At 42.9% G+C, this 23,621-nt stretch overlaps 1 protein-coding gene across 1 annotated transcript; it reads left to right on the forward strand.

Moving 5' to 3' along the window:
- The first annotated feature begins 314 nt into the window (after positions 1-314).
- On the forward strand, positions 315-13,836 carry LOC100194077 (uncharacterized). Its single transcript, NM_001359384.1, has 18 exons — positions 315-524; positions 628-3,353; positions 3,440-3,647; positions 6,162-6,301; positions 6,427-6,506; positions 7,623-7,754; positions 7,835-7,951; positions 8,078-8,170; positions 8,462-8,539; positions 8,695-8,751; positions 8,875-9,547; positions 9,625-9,680; positions 9,961-10,037; positions 10,112-10,194; positions 10,280-10,359; positions 10,745-10,824; positions 11,546-11,591; positions 12,796-13,836. Exons 2-18 carry the CDS (start codon positions 731-733, stop codon positions 13,618-13,620), a joined length of 5,448 nt encoding a protein of 1,815 aa, NP_001346313.1. The 5' UTR covers positions 315-524; positions 628-730; the 3' UTR covers positions 13,621-13,836.
- Positions 13,837-23,621: the final 9,785 nt, after the last annotated feature.

Raw genomic sequence — 23,621 nt, forward strand, 5'->3', positions numbered from 1 at the left:
ACCCTTTAAATTCGATTCTAGTCCTATACTGCCTGTCTCCGTTCTGTTGCGCTCTGAAATCCACATATACCCACAGATTCGTTTTTTCCTCGAACAAACAGATACGCTCGGGTTTCAACAGCGTCGTCTGCCAGCGCGATCTCACCATCTTCCTCCTCCCATTGCGCGTCACCAACTCGAGAACGGAACAAGACGAAACCTTTTCTGTTCCCCGCTTCCTCCTCCACCTCCTTCCTTTTCCTGTTTATTTATTTTTTTTCCTTTCCATCTCCTAAATACTAGTAATATACTTCGCCTCCTCCTCTCTCTCTCTCTCTCTCTCTCTCTCTGTCCTACCCTTCCCCTATCCGCCTCCGCCGCCCTCGTTCCTCAACGCGGCGACGACCGCCGCCTACCGCACGTCCTAGCCCGGCGCCGCCCCTGACTCCCGCGTCCCGCCCGTCGCCGGAGGGAAACGGGGGCCGGTGGCGCGGGACCCGACGACTGCAACGCAGCAGGCATTCGCCGCCACGCGGGTCACCGAGGTTCGCGCCTGTCTCTTACTTTCCTGTTGCTAAGGGTTGGGCGGTACCTTTGCTTACGGAATCCTGATTGAGTTTTCTGCCCGTGTTCTACGATTAATTCTAGGGTTTTGTAAGCCCGGCTTCGGCGGCGTGATCGGGTGCGGAGGCTGCGGTGAGGGCATTGGATGTTCTAGACCCGTACGGGACCCTGCTGACCTCCTGTCGCAATGGAGGAGTCTGGCGCGGCCGTGCGCGGCGAGGAGGATCGTGTTGCTGACGCCCAGCGCTTGGGGCCAGCGGAGGTCGCTCTGTCTACTGCCACCGCCCCTGAACCGGTCCATGGATTGGGGGATGCCGCAGTAGAGGTATGTCATGCTCCGGAAGCTAGATTGTCCACAGAGATTGGTGACGAAGGGAGCAATTTCGCGTTTGGATTGGTGACTCCTGTCGATTGTGCTTCTTCCTCCCATCGAGGAAGAAGGTTTCAGCTAGGACAGGAGAAGGGTTCGAGTTCAGAGCAGAGGGTCATGGACATGGATGAACGGAAGGAAGGTAGTTTGGCTCCTGCGGCGTCTGCTGAAAATGCTGCTTTGCAGACCTGTCATGAGGTCAATGACAGGCTGTCGAATAAGACGATACCTTATCCTCCTTGCAGTGAAGTGGTATGTTCCAAGGATGCTGGATGCCTTTATGGCATGTTTGATAAAACGGCAGAAGGGAGCCAGTTTGAGCATGTGGGTTTGACGGGTGACGGAGGTGATTGTCGTGCCGTGGTGGAGGTAGTAAAGGAAACCGTACAAGATTTACTGGCTGCTCGTAACGGAGCAAAATGTGGTTATGAAGGTTTGTCAGTTTCAATGGACCATGGCAGCGAGCAAGAGCCACGTGGCATAGGATCTATCACGTTTGCTAACGATGAGCTGCAGCCAAATGGTTTGGTATCGGATATTGAAGCTGTTTCGAGGCCAGCTCATATAGATTCAGTTCCTTCCATTCCAGGGAGCATTGATCTTTCTTTAGATCTAAAGGCAGGTCAGTTTGGTGGAATGTCTGGTGATTCAGGGACGTGCCATGGGGCTGACAGAGCGATGCGGAATGATGATTTTACCCATGACAGTGGGGACTTGTCAGACCCAGGGAAGCATCATTTGGAGAAATTGCCATCTGGTGCTGAGGGCCTGGCATTAATAACTGATGCTGTTGGCGGATCTGACCATTTGGACCAAGGGCTCAATGCCTGTTATGCTGCTGCTAATAGCTCTGCTAATTTTATAAGTAATGCTAATGATGGAGAATTACGAAACGAAAAGCTGACAGCATTGCACGTATTCATACGTAGGAATCCAAAAAGAGCTGTTTCTTCAAGAAGTCTTAATTCCGAGAAGCAAGATCAAATAGGCAAAGGGAACAGTGGCTCACGCAAACCTAAAAAAGTTGATATTGTGAGCTCATTACACCAAAGCACCGTGAATATGTTCCCAAACAAAATCACTAAGGGAAGAAGTGGCATGAACAGGCCACCAAAATCCTTTACTTGGGGCAATCTAGAACGGCTATTAGATTGCTGTCCAAGCTACGGGCCATCTACTTCTAATTCTCGTCCAATTTGCTTGGACAAAGGAGGATCATATAACAGATCCGATCAGAGAAGTCAGCCAAGTATTTGGAAAAGTCGAAGTTCTAGATCTTCAAGAAGCAAACGCTCTTCTTTCTCTGAAATAGGGCATGCAGCTAATGAACTGGATGGGCAACCAACCTTAGCAATTGTGGCTGATATGGGGCATGCTGCTAGTGAATTGAATGAGCAACCAACCTTCTCAATTGCGGCTAATACTGATATTTGTTTGGAAAGCCACAGAGGAAACATTCCAAATTTGTCTTCTGATAAATTGATCAATATTCTTGATAGTACTAGGAAAACTGCAGAGTCTATTGATAGTCATCGTACAGAATCAAAATGTATCCAGAGCCAAAGAGAAAGAGCCTTGGTGAGTAGTGGTAAAGAAACATGCGCTGCATACGTCCACAGAGAGTGTGCTAAACTGTCAACTTCTGAACTTATGGACAATGCCAATGGCAATGTCATGCTACATGTTGGGTTTTCGCCGGATTCTGTTTTGGAGCTTGCTTCTGTTACATGTGAAGGTAATGCTTCTGCAAGCCATGATGTTATGTTGCATGAAAACCCAACCGATGCTGGTGCATTGAATGATGGTGATCCATCTGTTTTATCTACTTCTGACTATGAAAAAGAACATGCTTCATCATTGATGAACTTGGAGCAGCATGCTAGAAGTACTTTGCACGAGGACACCAGAAAGGAAGAGGTTGGTCCATCTCATGGCATAGTAGAAAATGATATTGAAGGAAAGGCGCGGGCTTTACAGAAGTCAAATTCTGTGAGAAAAATTGGTATTGTCAGAAAGGCAGGTTGCAAAAAGAAAGATGGATCTAAAGGTGTAAAAAAGAATGTTATAGGATTCAGCAAAGCTTCTCCATGTGAATCTTCAAAACTTAGGCCCTCTAATGATCCAATTTCACCTGGGCCTCCAGATGTTGGGTCTTGCTTTGAAGCCTTAACTTCAGGCTCACAGGATCTTGGTATGCATGAACATGGTGGCATACAGAGTCACTCTGTAATGCATGGTGACAAAGGGCATGCATTTGACAGTATGAAATCACCAAGGCACAAGATAAAGGATACTAATGCAAGAAAGAAAGGTAAGGTGCGAGACCCACATAAGAAAGAAAAAGGTAAAAAGAAAAATACATCAGAAGAGACTTCCCTTGATCATGGACTTTTACAGTTACCTTCTACTGAACGTGCAGCATCTGATATGAATGAACAGAGTACGTCTTTGGATTTATCATTTGTTCCTTTTCCATAACATGTAACAGGCAGCTTCAGAAGGAATTTACATTCTCATTTTACATAGGTGATCTTGATCCTATCACTGAACTTCCATTCAAGAACTCCAGTGCCATATCTACTAATTTACCTGGAAATGTTGCATGCAAAATGGATGGGGCATCTGTACCGCCACTGCCACCACGTGCTGCATGGGTGTGTTGTGATGATTGCCAAAAGTGGCGGTGCATACCTGCTGAACTTGCAGATGTGATTGGAGAAACAAATTGCAGATGGTATTAAATTGCCTCCTGTTATTTCAGTTGTCAGTTTAAATTATTGCACCAGCCTGTTTGTCTAACTGAGATGTAGTGTACTGCCATGCTCTTCAGTAGGTCTGCATGGTCTGTCTTAGAAACCCTCCTTTTCCTCGTTTGATATAACTGCCCGTAGCTATGTGGGTCGCTACATTGTTTTCTCAATTTTGTAAAGCGGACATGCTGATTTAACCTTTATACAGTTCTAGAGAAGGCATTTCAAGTTTTATTAACCTTCATTGTCTTGGTAACATCTTTCTAGCTTGCTTTCTTTTGCAAATTTGTGTTGCTCAAAGGTTCTACAATTTTTCCTGAACTTTTCATGTATTTTTCTATGTGGACTTTCCAGTCTGTACTTGTAGGTTTTTCCCCAGTTTTGGAACATAAATTTCCGTCCCTACCATAAAACCTGATCTGATGGTTGCTATACCATTTTCTGTTCCTGGTTCTTTAGGCCGACTCCAGCAGATTACCCAAAGTTTACCTATATGCACTGTTGTGCACTGTAGACTGCACTGTTCGGAGAGAGGAGTTTAAATATAGATATGAGGATGGGTAAGCTGCTGGAGATAGTCTTAGTGCACTCCCAATTCATAGTCTCTATAGGTAGTTTCTTAAGGAAAGAGAGTTCAAATTAGATGTAACCTTCCCAATGCATAGTTTCTAAAGTAGTTTCTATGGAGACGAAAATTTAATGAACATTTACATACACCACAAACAGAAAAGGATCTGCCGTGGCAAGCAGCCATGTATTCTTTCTTGCTGCCACAGTTTACTCCAAAGCAAATACTCTGGGTTGTCAATTAGTCGTCGACAACTTGCAGCCTCACTCCTACAGTTTCAGCTCCTTAAAAACAATTCCCCAGCAGACTCCTACAGTTTCAGAGCTAGCACCTTGACTCCTCAGCACTCTTAATCAAATTCAGGCGAGGTCCACTGCAGTAAACAGTTGACAATGTAGCCATCGGATTTCACAAAACAGCAGTTAAACTTGGAGAGTAAACTGGAGAAGAAAAGAGGTGAAACCCAAATCCAAATCTGTGCACGTTGAATCTGAGACTTACATTCACTAGCAATCCATCCATATAACATTAGCAATGGACCTCAATTGGAGCTTGGGGGCAAACTGTCTTTGTTCTTCCGGGCGGAAGATTGGAGTCTGGGTGGACTCCATGGGGGTGAACAGAAGATTGAGCATGTGGGCGGACGGAAGATTGAGCGTGCGAGCGGAAGGAAGATTGAAGGGTGGCCTCTTTTGCGCGCGCAGGCTCAGGGGATCGAGCAGCAGGGCACGGGTCGCGGCCTTATGGGAGCATTGGAGTAGCTGATCTAAACGAAGAGGATAGAAACGGGCAGCCTCCGCACCACAGCTTGAATGGTTTCTTCATGTATAGATGTGTGTGAGGATTTGGTTTCCTTCTGTAGAAACTGTTTCTCCGTTTTTTATCTCATCAATAAATCGCTTGCCACATCAGCAAAATGATTACATAACAAGGTAATTAATATACATAGAATTTATGCTGGTTTCAGCATTGTGAGTGCCCTTAAAGTTTCAGGTGGATTAATCCAAATAAACACAGTAGGATTCTAGCTGGTAGTTCAGGAAAATAATAGGCTGGTTGAGGTACTAATTCTCTGCACTAACTACGAGGCTATCACATCCATATTTGTAGGCTCTCAGCTGTGTATTCAGCAGGCACCATACTATTGTGTTTGTGTGTTTCTTTTAGTATGAGAGAGGTGACCTGTGTCTTTGGCATTTCCATTTCAATATAAACCTGGTTGAAGTTAGAGAAGTTCGTAGGACAAATCTAAAACAACCTACATTTTGGATTGGAGGGAGTTTCAAATATTGGTTGTTTATTTTGTACATGTCTGGTAAAGCAAAAGAACTAGGATATGCTGATGGGTAGCCCTTTGTACACATCTTGTTGTCTGGTAAAGTGAAAGAACTAGAATATGTTGATTGATGGAATAGCCCAACCAAGTCAACTTGCATGCATCATCCATTTCTTGACTAGTGTGTACGATACACTGTTTCTTCATCATCTAAGATCCTCCTTTTGCTGTCACACCCTATATATATCATTTCTTTACATACCACACCTTTAGACTTACACTAGAGATGTTTAATTCCACTTTAAAAAACTCGACCTGCGGGGGGTTTTAATTCCACTTTAGATTTGCACTTATCTCTTAGAGCAAGATATTTACAATTTTTTTTTGCTCATATAAGATACAGACATATAGCAACAAATGTATTCAAGGGCCAAAACATCACAACCTAATGTGTTCCTACCACTAATGCAAACCTCTATTTTAGATCTTCCATAGTTAACTTCTATTCTTGACTTCTTGTCTCTATTCCATTCACGAGTCATCATTTTACTTTAATGTGTATGTGTTATACACTTTATTATTTTTCTTTTTCTTGTTTCATCTGTCAAATTTTTTATGCTTCTTAATTCTTGTCGTTTTTTTCTTACTATGAAGGACTTGTAAGGACAATGGAGACAAGACGTTCGCTGACTGTTCTATTCCACAAGAGAAATCAAACGCTGAGATTAATGCAGAACTCGATCTTTCAGATGCTTCAGCTGATGAAGCAGACAATGGTGGATCTAACTCCAAAGGTTTTGAACCCTTGCATGCCTTCTATTTTCTTCGATACCATTTTTCAACATAATGTAAAATAATCCCATTATGTGTTGTCGTCTCTGATTCTTTTACTCCCTTTTGGCATCTTACTGTTGAGTAGCTTGCAAACCACCGTCATGGACTCTTGTTAGGTCAAACTTGTTTCTGCATCGAAACCGCAGGACACAATCCATTGATGAGGTCAGTGCTGCTAACAAATCCCCCCCATCTGGTTTGACTTAATTTCAGCTGTTTTTCTCTATGCACTTGTAGTTCCGTTAATTATAAACCTTGCAAATTTGTAACGACATTTAGTTCAAAAGGTCACTATAGATTCTCGTTCATACATCTGCTTGCAGGCTAGGTAAGGAAAAGTTAGTCAAAAGGTGCATAAAACAAATATTTATACTTTAGGTACTCTGCATCACGGATGTGTGTGGCACACCATTTTTTTTATGGTTATTAAGGTGTCACTTAAGCATTAGAACAGTCTTGGTCTTGGGTCACCACAGAGGCAAGGACGCAATGCAAGGTAAAGCTTCGTCGCATTAGGCATATGTGGTCATCCTCTTGATTCCGCCGTTTCCCCCTCATTTTTCTTCTGCCCACTCGATTTTGCTCCTGGCCCTCTTGTTTCTGCTGCTGTTAACTTGATTTGCCATCTCCCGCTTGTCAACCCCTTGATTTGGATGGGGATCTCAGCGTCTGTCGATCTGAGGGGGCACATATTGGTCTGGGAAGTGAAGGGAAGCAGCAGAGAGGACGAGATAGGGAAACTTAAGCCAGAGGGGCAGATGTGTAACAGCAGCACTGAAGAACGGGAGAGGAGCGGCTGTGCTGAGGACAAGAGAGAGGAGAGTTGTGGGCACTGGAGTGAGGGGATCGGGACTTTGTATGCCAGGAGGTTAGAGGCACATGTGCTGCGTGTTGGACTGGGCTAGCCCACTTACTCCTTTCTTTTTCTTTTTCCGTCTTCCACGGCTCTAACCTGCACTTTCCTTTGGATGTAAGGTGTTGCCTCCCTCACGCCATAGCCACTTAAGTGTAATGCTAAGGCTGTAGTTGGTCGCCATGCCTCGCCTTACCACCTTGATAACGATGCTCTTTTTAGCTGCAAGAATATCTTCAACCATCCAACCAGGCAACCACTAGAAAATCCTACTACTTTGCCTGTAGTCCATGTTAAACTTAAATCAAACTATCATGAACTATTGTACAAAAATATATCCGTTCTTTGTTATACTCCTTGTGACTTGAGTACTTGCTGAAATTTTGAAGGATAACCTAATTTGCTGCCTTTTTATTAATTATGACCAGAGCATGGTGTGCAACTGCAAGCCACCCCAAGATGGCCGAATGGGTTGTAGAGATGGATGTTTGAACAGGATGCTCAACATTGAATGTGTCAAGCGGACATGTCCATGTGGAGAACAATGCTCTAATCAGAAGGTCACTGCTTCTCAGTTATCCTTAATTTAGTTAATTTCTTCTCTTCTTCATTGATTTTGACTGTAAAATCTGTGAAACAGTTCCAGCGGCGTAGCTATGCAAAACTGAGATGGTTCCATTCTGGCAAGAAAGGCTATGGATTGCAGTTGCAAGAAGACGTTACTGAAGGAAGATTTCTTATTGAATATGTTGGAGAGGTACTGTTGTCGTCCGTTATTTTCCGTGTTTGTGTCCTTGTACATAACCCGTTATTATGTTAGTGTGATGATTGTTGATTATGACTAATGAGCTCTTTTGACTCTATACTTAATGATTTCTTTCAGGTCCTTGACATAACATCCTATGAATCCCGCCAAAGATATTATGCTTGCAAAGGCCAGAAACATTTCTATTTCATGGCTCTAAATGGTGGTGAGGTATGCTTTTTAGTTTTTATATTTTGTCCATAAACTATTTATCTTTTTCAGATTTACTATTTTATTGCACTTGCATATTACATGCCACCATTTTTAGTGCAAGTTCTTTCACTTTTGTATTAAATTTATATTCAGTGAAGAACTATTCGATCACCTCCTTTTATTCCCTTCCCTTTTCATCTAGTGTATTATGTTGACTTTGTGTGGTATTCACTTTTCTTAATATACCCATCATGATGTTGACAATTGAATACATTCTTTTAATCATTTTTTTTGTTTCAACTGTTCCAGGTAATTGATGCTTGCACTAAGGGAAACTTGGGCCGATTCATCAATCATAGCTGCAGCCCTAACTGTTGCACAGAGAAGGTTGACTTTATCTCTTCCATTTTTGCGTGTATTGTCTACTATGTTTATTGCCATTTAATTTTATCCATTAAAATATATTCGGTTCTCTTGATATAATGATCTATAGTTGTGTTCTCATGCAGAGCTTGCTAAATTATGTTCTTTATTGTTTATAGTGGATGGTCAATGGGGAAGTCTGCATTGGAATATTTGCTTTGAGGAGCATCAAGAAGGTAGGGCTAGAAAGAGTGAGGGTTGGTTTGCTTCATTTATAGTCCCAGTGAATTATACATAATGCATAATGACACTGGTCAACTGTCAGTGTGTAATGGGTATGTTCTGTTCTTGTAATATAGGGTGAAGAATTGACATTTGATTACAATTATGTTCGTGTATCTGGTGCTGCTCCTCAAAAATGCTTCTGTGGTACTGCCAAATGTCGGGGTTACCTGGGTGGAGACATATCAATTGTCGATACCATCATCACCCAAGATGATACAGAAGCAGATCATTTTGAACAAATGGTTGTTGACAAAGACTCCAAGGAGTTGCTGGGTCCAAATGAGTCTGATTCTGATGGTAGCCACCCAAATATTTCAGAACCTGAATTTTCTATCCAAGGGGAAGATTTACATGATTGCTCAGCTGCAAAAGTAGAATTAGATCTGCTTGAAGGAACTAGAGGAACCTCATTAGAAACTAGTGAGCCTGAACATCCCTTGGAAGCATGGAGCCCACCAGAAGATGAAGATGTCATTCGTACGCCTGTGCATGTGTCACGGACATTTGAAAGTTCTCTGCAGAAGTTCTCAGTACATGACACTCAGTCATCAGATCTTTTGCGTAAGACTGCAAATTCAATGGAAGGATCAAAGGCTCCAAATATAACAAACGGATCGACACTTGGTTCTGATTTCAGGGGCAATCTGGTGCCTACTTTCAGACCTGCTGAGAGAAAAAACTTAAAACAACATAAAAATCAGAAACGACAACCGTCTTCTCCAATTGACAATGAACATATTTTGGGAGGTACTATTTTGCCTCATGCTTTCCTCTTCCCACTTTGAAATGTGATGGTCTTAGTGGTCTCTCCTTGGTATTTGTAGTTGAAGGGACACTGAACAGCCTACTGGATGTGGACGGTGGTATCAGCAAGCGAAAGGTATGAAACCATCATTATCCTCTTTATTATACATAATCTAGATTCTAGAGTACCAGGTTGGCAGGTTCGCACACAAGATCCTTTTGTGAAAGTTGTGGATGATTCTTATTATGATGCAATTTTCGTATGCTGAACACAAAACCATTCCAATTGGATCTGATTCTATGCTATGAAAGTTTGGAAGGCACATATGGCTTTAGAAGATTATAAGCCTTCGATTCATTGGAGTTATCATTCTGCATTTCTATGTTCTAACTAGTCAACACATCTTCTGGATCAGGATGCTACAAAGGGATACTTGAAGCTGCTCGTTGTGACTGCAGCAGAAGATGGTAGTGCTGGGGGCACATCCAAAAGGTTTGATCACCATATGAATTGTGATGCAAGGTTTCCTCTCCTAAAATATGCTAATTTCTTTCTATCTATTTCAGTCTGAGGGATCTTTCGTTGATTCTTGAGGCACTTCTAAAAACAAAATCACATTCGGTTCTGTTGGATATCATCAATAAGAACGGTAATACATCCTAGCATTCCTTCAACTCTCTGTATGAAAGTTCTTCAGGCACCAACTAAGAACTTTTTGTTCTATTTTGTGGCAGGACTGCAAATGCTTCATAATATATTGAAGCAGAGTAGAGGCATCTTCCACCGGAGACCTATTATACGGAAGCTTCTGAAGGTCTGCACTTCATTCTCTAATAAAATGTTACCAGCTACCATAATATTCACATCCTGTTTGGTTTTCAGTTGACATCCTTTTATTTTCACATAACTCCCTCTAGTCACAAATAAGTGTCATTTTGGACAGCGACATGGTTTCTGAAGTACAAAATAGCACAAATATAGTGCAGCTTTAATATTTTGAAATTACTTTTGAAAGAAAAATCTGACCATACCATTTCAAAAATTCATTGAAAATATTTGAAGAGAAATCAATGGTCAAAGTTTAATCATTTTGACCTGGAACCATAAATTACATTATTTATTGGAGGTATTACATCATAATCAGGGTGATATCACCTGAACCTGGTGTTACTGTGCATGATATTGGCATCTTCCTTCAGGTACTTGAATTTCTAGCTCAGAAAGGAATTTTGACATCTGAACATATAAATGGAGGTCCTCGGTTTGCTGGAGTCGAAAGGTTACATTATTTAAACTTATTTTTCCAGTGTTATTTGGTACTGATTGAAGGGTTTTATATTCAGTTTGTTTCTAGGTAGTAGGTACCATTACTTTTTTTTTGTTTTTATTTGTGTAATGCCTTTTTGACGTGAAAGGGCTTCTAGCGTAATGGTTAAGGCTTCCAAGTAACATCTCTAGGTCCTGGGTTTGATCCCCCTCGGGGGCGAATTTCTAGCTTGGTTAAAAAGATCCGCTTGCTGTGCCCCGACCGCTCCCGGTTTACGTTCTGCGCGCTACCCTCCGGCTGGGCTGTTGCAGTGCGGGCGGTGACGGCCCGCTAGTGATGGGGGCAGGGTTCGGGGGTTTTCTCGGTCGGGACCATGTTTCGTCTCTTCTTAATTTAATACCGGAAGGGCGGTCTTTCCTTCCCCGACCGAGTTTTTTAATGCCTTTTTGACCTGAACTAGCATGTGGTCTTCTCTAAGCGAAATGAAATCCTTATCTCAGTACAAATGACATTCTTGCTTGTTACTTTGTGGTTCCTTAACTTCTAATTTATTCTCTTGTTACGCGATAGGACAGTTTTCAAATTGTCATTGTTTACTAAACTAAGCCTTGGTCAGTGCAATAACAGTGCATGACAATTTAGCCTTGATCTAGAAATAACTCCTACTTATGTTCCTTGAAGCTTTAATCACAGTTCACTTTTTCTATAACTTCATATGGAACTTGTACTGCAGCTTCAGAGACTTGATGCTGAGTTTAACAAGACATTCAGACATTCAGGTAATGTGAATACCATGCTAATGCAGTCTTTCAGCTTTATGGTTTGGAAATATGTGCATAGTTTCTTATTTGGTAGACTTAAAACACAAAGGTTATGCCTGGAGTTAGGCTTCCACATATTTCGCCACTGAAATGGCCATTACATTTGTTGGAAAGCTAGTTAAAGCAGGACAGGTTATGTTCTGTACACTGACCATGTGAGAGTCTTGATTTGCTAAAACTTGTTGGCTTGTTGCCTTAGACTAAAGTACTAAGGGCATGTTTGGTTGTATACCTATGGTGCCAAAATCTGCCATATATTTTCTGTACTTGCTTAATGTTAGGCGCTCAAAATCTGTGCCACATTTTGGCATGCCTAAGGGCATCTTGCTACACTTTTACAAGTAATTGACAAGTGGGACCTACACAGCAGGAGAAAAATCCTGCCACAACTGTAGCTACAAACCAAACACACGCCTAACTCGGTCAAATCTGTTTAAACCTTAGGTGTAGGAAACTGTGGCAAGTGAGACAACAAACTAAATCGGCCCTAAGTACGAAAGTGTGGAAAAAACACAAGTCGATTACAAACGATTGTTTTTTTGCAAAGTGAGTCATGGTAACGTTAGGTTGCACCTGGAAACTTAATGTCCACTTATTAATTTGGAAAACACCACCTGTAGAATGATAACACAAATCACATGGATGAATTTTGGAATAACGTTATGGAGCTGTGCTGTTATATTTCTTTGTTGAGTTGCAAATGGCGCAGTTTTTGTTTCCACTTCTATTCTGGATACATGGATGTCTAGTATGATTCCTTGGTAGTTTCCTGTAGACCAATTCATTATGGAAAAACATGAAAACTTTTGATAGTTTCAAAAGGAAGTATATCACTATAAGCGGTGAATGTACAACATAATTACCATACTTGGCATGGGCAGTTAAATTTAAACCTCAACATGCTCTTGTGTTCCTATAAGCCACTTCCACAACCAGCAATTACATACCAAGCACTGCTTTTCCATGAAGCGGCATGTGTCTATGATTTTGCAGTTGTGACCCTAAGAAATTATCTGGGAACTGCTGGTGACTTCTCATATCTTTTTTTTGTACTTTAGTTTTTTAATGAAATTTTCATTTGATTTTTATCTGTATGCGTGTAATCCTTAACATGTCAATCAATCTGTCAAGCCTAAAATACTCTGCTTTCTCCATGTGACAGGTTCAACAGATTGCTCGGAGCTTCCGTGATAGATGGATCCCCCCTAATAATGCAAGGAGTGAACCAACAGAATATCCACATACATCAACATTTGTGCATGATATCCAGGGAACCAATACAGTCTGGAGTTCTGCTAGGAGGAAACGCAAGAGCCGCTGGGACTATCAACCTGACGAGCATTATAAGATGCCGGGACTAAAAATCCAAAAAGTTTGTTCTGGACATGGTGAATTTGATGTTCAGTTTGGCTTTATGAAAAATAAGTTAAAGAGGAATCAGGGCGCAAACAACTATCATAATGATGTTCTTGGCATGGGGAGTTCAACAGAGGGTGAAGATGATGAAGCCCCTCCTCCTGGGTTTGAGTCCCAGCTGGACCGTCGGCCTGCACAACTTTCAATAGGCAGCGAGGTTGCTCCAGGACTTTGCATGGAGAGGTACCAATCTAGCTTGAGTATTTCATATGGGGTTCCTGTAACTCTTGTTCAGCACTTTGGAACCCCTGAATCTGAAGGAGGCCAATGCCATAAAAAATGGAAAGTTGCACCTGGCGTGCCTTTTAGTCCTTTTCCACCATTGCCTCCCTATCCGCGAGGGAATCCTTGCCCCTCCACTTCGTCTTCCCAGATGTTTCAGCATGATGGAATACCCCAAGTTAAACATAACAATTCTGGACAACGGGGAAGGATCATGGGCCGAGATGGGAGAGTGCATAGGTCATGGAGAAATGAGTCAAGAACAAAATGGCAATACCATCATCAAGGAAGGAGATTTTCGAGCACTCATCATAGATTTGAAAGATCCGAACCTGCAAGACCTCAATAGTGATTAAGGGTTCAGGGCAGTGATTGGTACCAACCTTGCAGTTTTTGAACCTCAAGTAGTGGTGGTATACATGGTAATTCCTGCTTGTCAGAAGTGTAACAGAAACTGTGTCAGGCTTTAACGATGTTTAAAGAGTGTAAATTTCAGTTCATTGGGGGTAGAGCGTATGCTGCACATAGGCCATTTTCCAGTGCAGTGTTACTAATTAATTTGGTCATTGTTTTTCTCTCTCCCAATGAGTATTTTTCATAGGAACATTTTTTATTTGATTTAATCCTTTTTACAGGTGATAAGGATAACCAAGTTTAGCGACAATCCTCTGTAGTCTCGTTTGGTTCTTTGCCTTTTTTCCCCTTTTGCTTTCTCAGTAAAGCTTCTATTTTGGCAGTGTTTATGTGTTTGTTTCCTTAGCTGCAGCACGTTATTTTCACTCCAATAGGTAAGTCGGATTTTTTGGGATCTTGCACATGGCCTTTTGAATCTGTTCAATTTCTTGGAGTGCTCCTAATTTTTAGTCCTATTGCTTTTTACATTTCGATGCCTCCTGAACTTAATCTTATGATATAACTGAAGTTGATTCCTAATCATTGCCCTCTTCTACTAAACGGGCACACATATGAACTAGCACTTTGCTACAGGAATTCCCAGGTAAGTTGTCCTGAATCCAAATCTGATCACATTTCCCCTGAATGTCTCATTATATAAGTTGCATCATGCAATACTGGAACACGATTTGCTAGCGTTACGTGGTGATATCTGACCAAATCTGCTAATGTCTCATGTTTTCTTGACGGAATTTGAAAAAGTTATGACCTTAGCGTCATTTTGTGACATCTGCCCAGATTTGCTCATGTCTCGTGTTTTTTTGTTGGAATTTGAAACAGCTACTTCAAAGAAATCAGGCAGTTTGGTACTTGGGCGCGTATATGGTTGGTTTTGGAAATGTTGAGGGTTTGACACCTTACTCGCTGGAATTTGAAAGTTGTGAGATTAGTTTATTTGATATCTGGGGGTCCTATATCTGTATACCGTAACCCTTGCACTCCAACCAATTTATTATTATTATTATTTTCTGCGCGGGATGAGCTTGTTCGGTTAAATGTTGTCGAGAATGTGGCCATGCTTCTTTATATGTTTCTGATTTAATTTTGTCAATGAAATGTCTGATGCGAAGCTTGCTACTCAGCTACATGCGACGGTGCAGACTGCAGACGTGCTAGACTGCTAGTAGATTCCTGTCCTAGAAGCTTGTAATCCTTGCGGTCGAAAGCGCTCGACATATTTTATTTTACACGGTCTTCTATCTTTAATCACTTTTTCCTTTTGAAATACTTCATAGGTCGGTCTCAGCGATAATTTCACCTGCATTTAATATTTAGCACATAAACATTTTTTATGTCATGATTTTTTTTAAAAAAAGATAAAAACAATTTCCATCTTGATATAAATTACAAAATTATTTGCATATAAAATTAGGTAATAATTTTTTTTATTGTAAATGGTGGTTTTATCTATATTTTATCTCGTTCTATATGACGTGCCAGTCTTAAAAATAACGACATAAACTTTCGTTAAAATTGGCCTTACAGGGTCATCTGTGCTTATCTTTTGTCACTCATCTATAAAATATTTGTTCCGCGGTCTCTAAGAGTGGAATTCTAGGTCTTATTAAAGTTAAACTTTTTAAAGTCAATTACTAGGGTTATGAAAAACAATAATAATATTATTATGATTCAAATTCATAAAAATATATCTAATAATATTAGTTGATATTATAAATATTATTTTTGAAAAGTGATAAAAATGAAGGTGGACTGACTAGGCTTTTTCCAACAGGGACATGTAATGTAAACATCCCTCGACCTAGAGATGTTCAAACGGGTGGGCCGTGCCGACTCGGCACGGGCCCGCCTTTGGCCCGACACGTTTTGGCCCGGCACGTTTCGGCCCGTTAGGTTGACGGGCCGTGCCGGGCTGGGCCACCGTGCCACACCCCAGGCCCAAGCACGGCCCGCACATAGTCGTGTCGTGCCGGGCCGGCCCGCAGCCCGTTAAAGCCCGCCGTGCTTTGACCGGGTGGGAAGGAAAATAAGTAAAAAAAGACTAAAAATAACCACCGAGCCGTGCCGTGTTCGTGACGGGCCAAAATCGTGTCGGGCCACGGGCCGCCCGACGGACACGGCCCATTTGGACATCTCTACCTCGACCGTATATACGGGGATTACTGTGCCACCCGTATGGCCTCCAACAGAAGATTGTTTTTCCTGTATTTGTCCAGGGATTGGAACACCCGATAAACATTGTGCGAGCGCGCGTGAATCTTCCACGCGGATGAGCGAGGCGATGTTAGCGGCCGAGTTTCTCCATCACGGGCGGCGGGGATGCTCACAAGATGAAGAATCTTTTATCGATGTTGCATAAGGGGAATGATTGACTCTTTTGTAACAATTTCTCCTATATGTATTTTTAATATATTTTACTACCTTCCTCTTTTCTATATATTAACCGTGGGAGCAAGGAGTTCACCACGCTGCGCCACGTCATCTTATCAATTCTGAAACGTTCGATTCCATCTCAACGGCAAAGGAAACGACATGCCCTCTTCTCTAGATGGTCATAGACACTTCCAGACTGAGTTCCACGTGGGAGCGAGCTTTGGGGAAAAAACGGTGCCCATCCATGCCCCCAAGAAGCATGCTGCTGTTCGTCGGTTGCCGGCTGGGCACACTGCAGTGCAGAAACAGTGACGTCCGGAGCGACGAAGATAGCGACCTCCTCTAGCTGCCCGGTTAGGGGTGCTGGCCGGCCTGAGCGGCGCCCAACCACCACTTCTCCTGGCAGGAGGCATCCGACGCGGCATCGCTGGATGACAGCGGTCCTCGAGCCATCTACAATCCCATCTCGATGGAAGCAACTGGTCTCTACCTCCTCCACGGAAGACTACCAGAATCTTCCACAGATACAAGTTTTAGCATATATCGGCTCGCCACCGCTGGCTGCCTCGGTTCAGTTGCCTTACCTGCACGGCCCCGGTCCCGTCCGCCACCGGGGCTTGGGCTTCCTTAGCTTGAGCTGTTGAGCAGGCGCATCACGACACGGAACCTGGTAGGCAGGTACAATAGCGACACCAACGTCAGGGCCTCGCCCTCGGCGGACTCCTTGAGTTTCCTGGCTTACGAACTTGAGGTGCAGACGAGGGCTAGAAACTGGTCGCCGCTGCTTTTGGAGGTGGACAGGATGATCTCCTCTATGGCATTGCTCCTCTAGAAGTCGCGGCCCATGTTTCTAACCTTCTCATCAAAGCTCCCTGATTTTGCTAGGATCTTGGACGACACGCACCCCATCTTATCTTCTTTTTTGGTTGCCTGCTTTTGGACTAAACAGAACCATGATCACAGACTGAAATCATCCCTCCTCCTAGAGAGATGAAAAGAATAAAAAAAGTTAAGAAAAGCTTACCTGATGAGGTGCACTACTGGCCACTGGTGAACGAAATGCTTACATGATATGATCGTCAAAAACTGATACCTTTATTTTGATTTTTGTGCATCAATAACTGATAGTCGCCTAGAGGGGGGGTGAATAGGGCGAAACTGAAATTTACAAATATAAACACAACTACAAGCCGGGTTAGCGTTAGAAATATAAATGAGTCCGAGAGAGAGGGCGCAAAACAAATCCCAAGCGAATAAGCAAGAGAGACACGGAGATTTGTTTTACCGAGGTTCGGTTCTTGCAAACCTACTCCCCGTTGAGGAGGCCACAAAGGCCGGGTCTCTTTCAACCCTTCCCTCTCTCAAACGGTCCCTCGGACCGAGTGAGCTTCTCTTCTCTAATCAAAGCCGGGAACAAAACTTCCCCGCAAGGGCCACCACACAATTGGTGCCTCTTGCCTTGATTACAATGGAGTGTGATCTCAAGAACAAGTGAGAAAGAAAAGAAGCAATCCAAGCGCAAGAGCTCAAATGAACACGGCAAATCACTCTCACTAGTCACTAGGGCTTTGTGTGGAATTGTAGAGGATTTGATCTCTTTAGTGTGTCTAGAATTGAATGCTAGAGCTCTTGTAGTAGTTGAGAAGTGGAAAACTTGGATGCAATGAATGGTGGGGTGGTTGGGGTATTTATAGCCCCAACCACCAAACATGACCGTTGGCTGGAGGCTTCTGCTCGATGGCGCACCGGACAGTCCGGTGCACACCGGACAGTCCGGTGCCCCTGCCACGTCATCACTGCCGTTGGATTCTGACCGTTGGAGCTTCTGACTTGTGGGCCCGCCTGGGTGTCCGGTGCACACCGGACATGCACTGTTTGATGTCCGGTGCACTGGCATGGGCGATTCTGACTTCTGCGCGCGCTGTGCGCGCATTAAATGCTCCACAGGGAGCCGTTGGCGCCGCAGGGAGCCGTTGCTCCGCTGGCACACCGGACAGTCCGGTGCACACCGGACAGTCCGGTGAATTATAGCGGAGCGGCTGCCGCGCGAACCCGAGGCTGGCGAGTTCAGGAGGCCGAGCTTCCTTGGAGCACCGGACATGTCCGGTGCACACCGGACAGTCCGGTGAATTATAGCGCGCCGGCTTCCGAGAATTCCCGAGAGTGAAGAGTTGGAGTCTGAGTCCCCTGGTGCACCGGACAGGTACTGTTTACTGTCCGGTGGCACACCGGACAGTCCGGTGCGCCAGACCAGGGGTGCCCTCGGTTGCCCCTTTGCTCCTTTATTGAATCCAAAACTTGGTCTTTTTATTGGCTGAGTGTGAACCTTTTTCACCTGTATAATCTATACACTTGGGCAAACTAGTTAGTCCAAAGATTTGTGTTGGGCAATTCAACCACCAAAATTATTTAGGAACTAGGTGAAAGCCTAATTCCCTTTCAATCTCCCCCTTTTTGGTGATTGATGCCAACACAAACCAAAGCAAATAGAGAAGTGCATAATTGAACTAGTTTGCATAATGTAAGTGAAAAGGTTACTTGGAATTAAGCCAATATAACTACTTACAAGATATGCAAGGAATGTTTCTTTCTTATATAACATTTTGGACCACGTTTGCACCACATGTTTTGTTTTTGCAAATTCTTTTTGTAAATCCATTTCAAAGATCTTTTGCAAATAGTCAAAGGTAAATGAATAAGAGTTTGCAAAGCATTTTCAAGATTTGAAATTGTCTCCCCCTATTTCAAATGCTTTTCCTTTGACTAAACAAAACTCCCCCTAAAAGAGATCCACCTCTTAGTGTTCAAGAGGGTTTTGATATACCATTTTTGAAATACTACTTTCTCCCCCTTTTGAACACAATAGGATACCAAATGATAAAGACTTTTGGAAAGCACTAAGTTTTTGAATTTGGTGGTGGTGGTGCGGTCCTTTTGCTTTGGGCTCATTTCTCCCCCTTTTTGGCATGAATCGCCAAAAACGGAATCATTAGAGCCCTTGAAGTAAGTTCCTCCTCTTTGGTCATAAATGAATGAGTTAAGATTATACCAAAGACGAAATCCGGTCCTTTTGCGTTTGAGCTTTTACTCTCTCCCCCAAGGATGAAGTCCTTTTCCTTGATGCTCATTTCTCCCCCAAAGAAGAGAGAGTTGCTCGGAGTGGTGGCGAAGTATGAGTTACGGAGTGGAAGCCTTTTTCTTCGCCGAAGACTCCAATTCCCTTTCAATATACCTATGACTTGGTTTGAAATAGACTTGAAAACACATTAGTCATAGCATATAAAAGAGATATGATCAAAGGTATTCAAATGAGCTATGTGTGCAAGCTTAGCAAAAGAAATTTCTAGAATCAAGAATATTGAGCTCATGCCTAAGTCTGGTAAAAGATTGTTCATCAAGTGGCTTGGTAAAGATATCGGCTAATTGATCTTTAGTATTAATGTAAGAAATCTCGATATCCCCCTTTTGTTGGTGATCCCTAAGAAAATGATACCGAATGGCTATGTGCTTAGTGCGGCTATGCTCGACGGGATTGTCGGCCATTTTAATTGCACTCTCATTATCACATAGCAAAGGGACTTTGGTTAATTTGTAACCGTAGTCCCGCAGGGTTTGCCTCATCCAAAGCAATTGCGCGCAACAATGTCCTGCGGCAATGTACTCGGCTTCGGCGGTGGAAAGAGCGACCGAATTTTGCTTCTTTGAAGCCCAAGACACCAAGGATCTTCCCAAGAACTGGCAAGTCCCCGATGTGCTCTTCCTATTGATTTTGCACCCCGCCCAATCGGCATCCGAATAACCAAGTAAATCAAATGTGGATCCCCGAGGGTACCAAAACCCAAACTTAGGGGTATAAGCCAAATATCTCAAGATTCGTTTTACGGCCGTAAGGTGGGATTCCTTAGGGTCGGATTGGAATCTTGCACACATGCAAACGGAAAGCATAATGTCCGGTCGAGATGCACATAAATAAAGCAATGAACCAATCATCGACCGGTATACCTTTTGATCCACGGACTTACCTCCCGTGTCGAGGTCGAGATGCCCATTAGTTCCCATGGGTGTCTTGATGGGTTTGGCATCCTTCATCCCAAACTTAGCAAGAATGTCTTGAGTGTACTTCGTTTGGCTAATGAAGGTGCCCTCTTGGAGTTGCTTGACTTGGAATCCTAGAAAATACTTCAACTCCCCCATCATCGACATCTCGAATTTCTGTGTCATGATCCTACTAAACTCTTCACATGTAGACTCGTTAGTAGACCCAAATATAATATCATCAACATAAATTTGGCATACAAACAAGTCATTTTCAAGAGTTTTAGTAAAGAGTGTAGGATCGGCCTTGCCGACTTTGAAGCCATTAGCAATAAGGAAATCTCTAAGGCATTCATACCATGCTCTTGGGGCTTGCTTGAGCCCATAAAGCGCCTTAGAGAGCCTATAGACATGATTAGGATACTCACTGTCTTCAAAGCCGGGAGGTTGCTCAACATAGACCTCTTCCTTGATCGGTCCATTGAGGAAGGCACTTTTCACGTCCATTTGATAGAGCTTAAAGCCATGGTAAGTAGCATAGGCCAATAATATGCGAATTGACTCAAGCCTAGCTACGGGTGCATAGGTTTCACCGAAATCCAAACCTTCGACTTGTGAATACCCTTTGGCTACGAGTCGAGCTTTGTTCCTTGTCACCACACCATGCTCATCTTGCTTGTTGCGGAAGACCCATTTGGTTCCTACAACATTTTGGTTAGGACGTGGAACTAAATGCCAGACCTCATTCCTCGTGAAATTGTTGAGCTCCTCTTGCATCGCCACCACCCAATCCGAATCTTGGAGAGCTTCCTCTACCCTGTGTGGCTCAATAGAGGAAACAAAAGAGTAATGTTCACAAAAATGAGCAACCCGAGATCGAGTAGTTACCCCCTTATGAATGTCGCCGAGGATGGTGTCGACGGGGTGATCTCGTTGGATTGCTTGGTGGACTCTTGGGTGTGGCGGTCTTGATTCTTCCTCATCCTCCTTTTCTTGATCATTTGCATCTCCCCCTTGATCATTGCCATTATCTTGAGGTGGCTCATCTTCTTGATTTTGCCCTTCATCAACTTGAGCCTCATCCTCATTTTGAGTTGGTGGAGATGCTTGCATGGAGGAGGACGGTTGATCTTGTGCATTTGGAGGCTCTTCGGATTCCTTAGGACACACATCCCCGATGGACATGTTCCTTAGCGCGATGCATGGAGCCTGTTCTTCACCTATCTCATCAAGATCAACTTGCTCTACTTGAGAGCCGTTAGTTTCATCAAACACAACGTCACATGAGACTTCAACTAGTCCAGTGGACTTGTTAAAGACCCTATATGCCCTTGTGTTTGAGTCATAACCAAGTAAAAAGCCTTCTACAGTTTTAGGAGCAAATTTAGATTTTCTACCTCTTTTAACAAGAATAAAGCATTTGCTACCAAAAACTCTAAAGTATGAAATGTTGGGCTTTTTACCGGTTAGGAGTTCATATGATGTCTTCTTGAGGATTCGGTGAAGATATAACCGGTTGATGGCGTAGCAGGCGGTGTTGACCGCTTCGGCCCAAAACCGGTCCGGTGTCTTGTACTCATTAAGCATGGTTCTTGCCATGTCCAAAAGAGTTCGATTCTTCCTCTCCACTACACCATTTTGTTGTGGCGTGTAGGGAGAAGAGAACTCATGCTTGATGCCCTCCTCCTCAAGGAAGCTTTCAATTTGAGAGTTCTTGAACTCCGTCCCGTTGTCGCTTCTTATTTTCTTGATCCTTAAGGCGAACTCATTTTGAGCCCGTCTCAAGAATCCTTTTAAGGTCTCTTGGGTTTGAGATTTTTCCTGTAAAAAGAATACCCAAGTGAAGCGAGAATAATCATCCACTATTACAAGACAATACTTACTCCCGCCGATGCTTATGTAAGCAATCGGGCCGAATAGATCCATGTGGAGTAGCTCAAGCGGCCTGTTGGTCGTCATGATGTTCTTGTGTGGATGATGGACTCCAACTTGCTTCCCCGCCTGGCATGCACTACAAATCCTGTCTTTCTCAAAATGAACATTTGTTAATCCTAAAATGTGCTCTCCCTTTAGAAGCTTGTGAAGATTCTTCATTCCAACATGGGCTAGTCGGCGGTGCCAGAGCCAACCCATGTTAGTCTTAGCAATTAAGCATGTGTCGAGTTCAGCTCTATCAAAATCCACTAAGTATAGCTGACCCTCTAACACACCCTTAAATGCTATTGAATCATCACTTCTTCTAAAGACAGTGACACCTATATCAGTAAAAAGACAGTTGTAGCCCATTTGACATAATTGGGAAACTGAGAGCAAGTTGTAGTCTAAGGAATCAACAAGAAAAACATTGGAAATAGAATGGTCAGGAGATATAGCAATTTTACCAAGTCCTTTGACCAAACCTTGATTTCCATCCCCGAATGTGATAGCTCGTTGGGGATCTTGGTTTTTCTCATATGAGGAGAACATTCTTTTCTCCCCGGTCATGTGGTTTGTGCACCCGCTGTCGAGTATCCAACTTGAGCCCCCGGATGCATAAACCTACAAAACAAATTTAGTTCTTGACTTTAGGTACCCAAACTGTTTTGGGTCCTTTGGCATTAGAAACAAGAACTTTGGGTACCCAAACACAAGTCTTGGAACCCTTGTGTTTGCCCCCAACAAATTTGGCAACTACCTTGCCGGATTTGCTAGTAAGCACATAAGATGCATCAAAAGTTTTAAATGAAATGGCATGATCATTTGATGCATTAGGAGTTTTCTTTCTAGGCAACTTGGCACGGGTTGGTTGCCTAGAGCTAGATGTCTCACCCTTATACATAAAAGCATGGTTAGGGCCAGAGTGAGACTTCCTAGAGTGAATTCTCCTAATTTTGCTCTCGGGATAACCGGCAGGGTACAAAATGTAACCCTCGTTATCCTGAGGCATGGGAGCCTTGCCCTTAACAAAGTTAGACAAATTTTTAGGAGGGGCATTAAGTTTGACATTGTCTCCCCTTTGGAAGCCAATGCCATCCTTGATGCCAGGGCGTCTCCCATTATAGAGCATACTTCTAGCAAATTTAAATTTTTCATTTTCTAAGTTATGCTCGGCAATTTTAGCATCTAGTTTTGCTATATGATCATTTTGTTGTTTAATTAAAGCCATATGATCATGAATAGCATCAATATCAACATTTCTACATCTAGTACAAATAGATACATGCTCAACAATAGATGTAGATGGTTTGCAAGAATTAAGTTCAACAATCTTAGCATGAAGAATATCATTTTTATCTCTAAGATTGGCAATGGTAACTTTGCAAACATCAAAATCTTTAGCCTTAGCAATCAAACTTTCATTCTCTAATCTAAGGCTAGCAAGGGAAATGTTTAATTCTTCAATCCTAGCAAGCAAATCATCATTATTATCTCTAGGATTGGGAATTGAAACATTACAAACATGAGAATCAACCTTAGCATTTAAACTAGCATTTTCATTTCTAAGGTTGTCAATCATCTCACGGCAAGTGCTTAGCTCACTAGATAATTTTT

Source organism: Zea mays, chromosome 5, assembly GCF_902167145.1.
Source record: "Zea mays cultivar B73 chromosome 5, Zm-B73-REFERENCE-NAM-5.0, whole genome shotgun sequence".
Classification (NCBI taxonomy): domain Eukaryota; kingdom Viridiplantae; phylum Streptophyta; class Magnoliopsida; order Poales; family Poaceae; genus Zea; species Zea mays.

Excerpts from the sequence above, each read along its gene's own strand:
- LOC100194077 (NM_001359384.1), top strand. The coding sequence starts at position 731 with ATGGAGGAGTCTGGCGCGGCCGTGCGCGGCGAGGAGGATCGTGTTGCT. Across the intron at positions 6,507-7,622 it reads GGACACAATCCATTGATGAG|AGCATGGTGTGCAACTGCAA; the intron begins GTCAGTGCTGCT and ends AATTATGACCAG. Across the intron at positions 10,038-10,111 it reads GCTGGGGGCACATCCAAAAG|TCTGAGGGATCTTTCGTTGA; the intron begins GTTTGATCACCA and ends TATCTATTTCAG.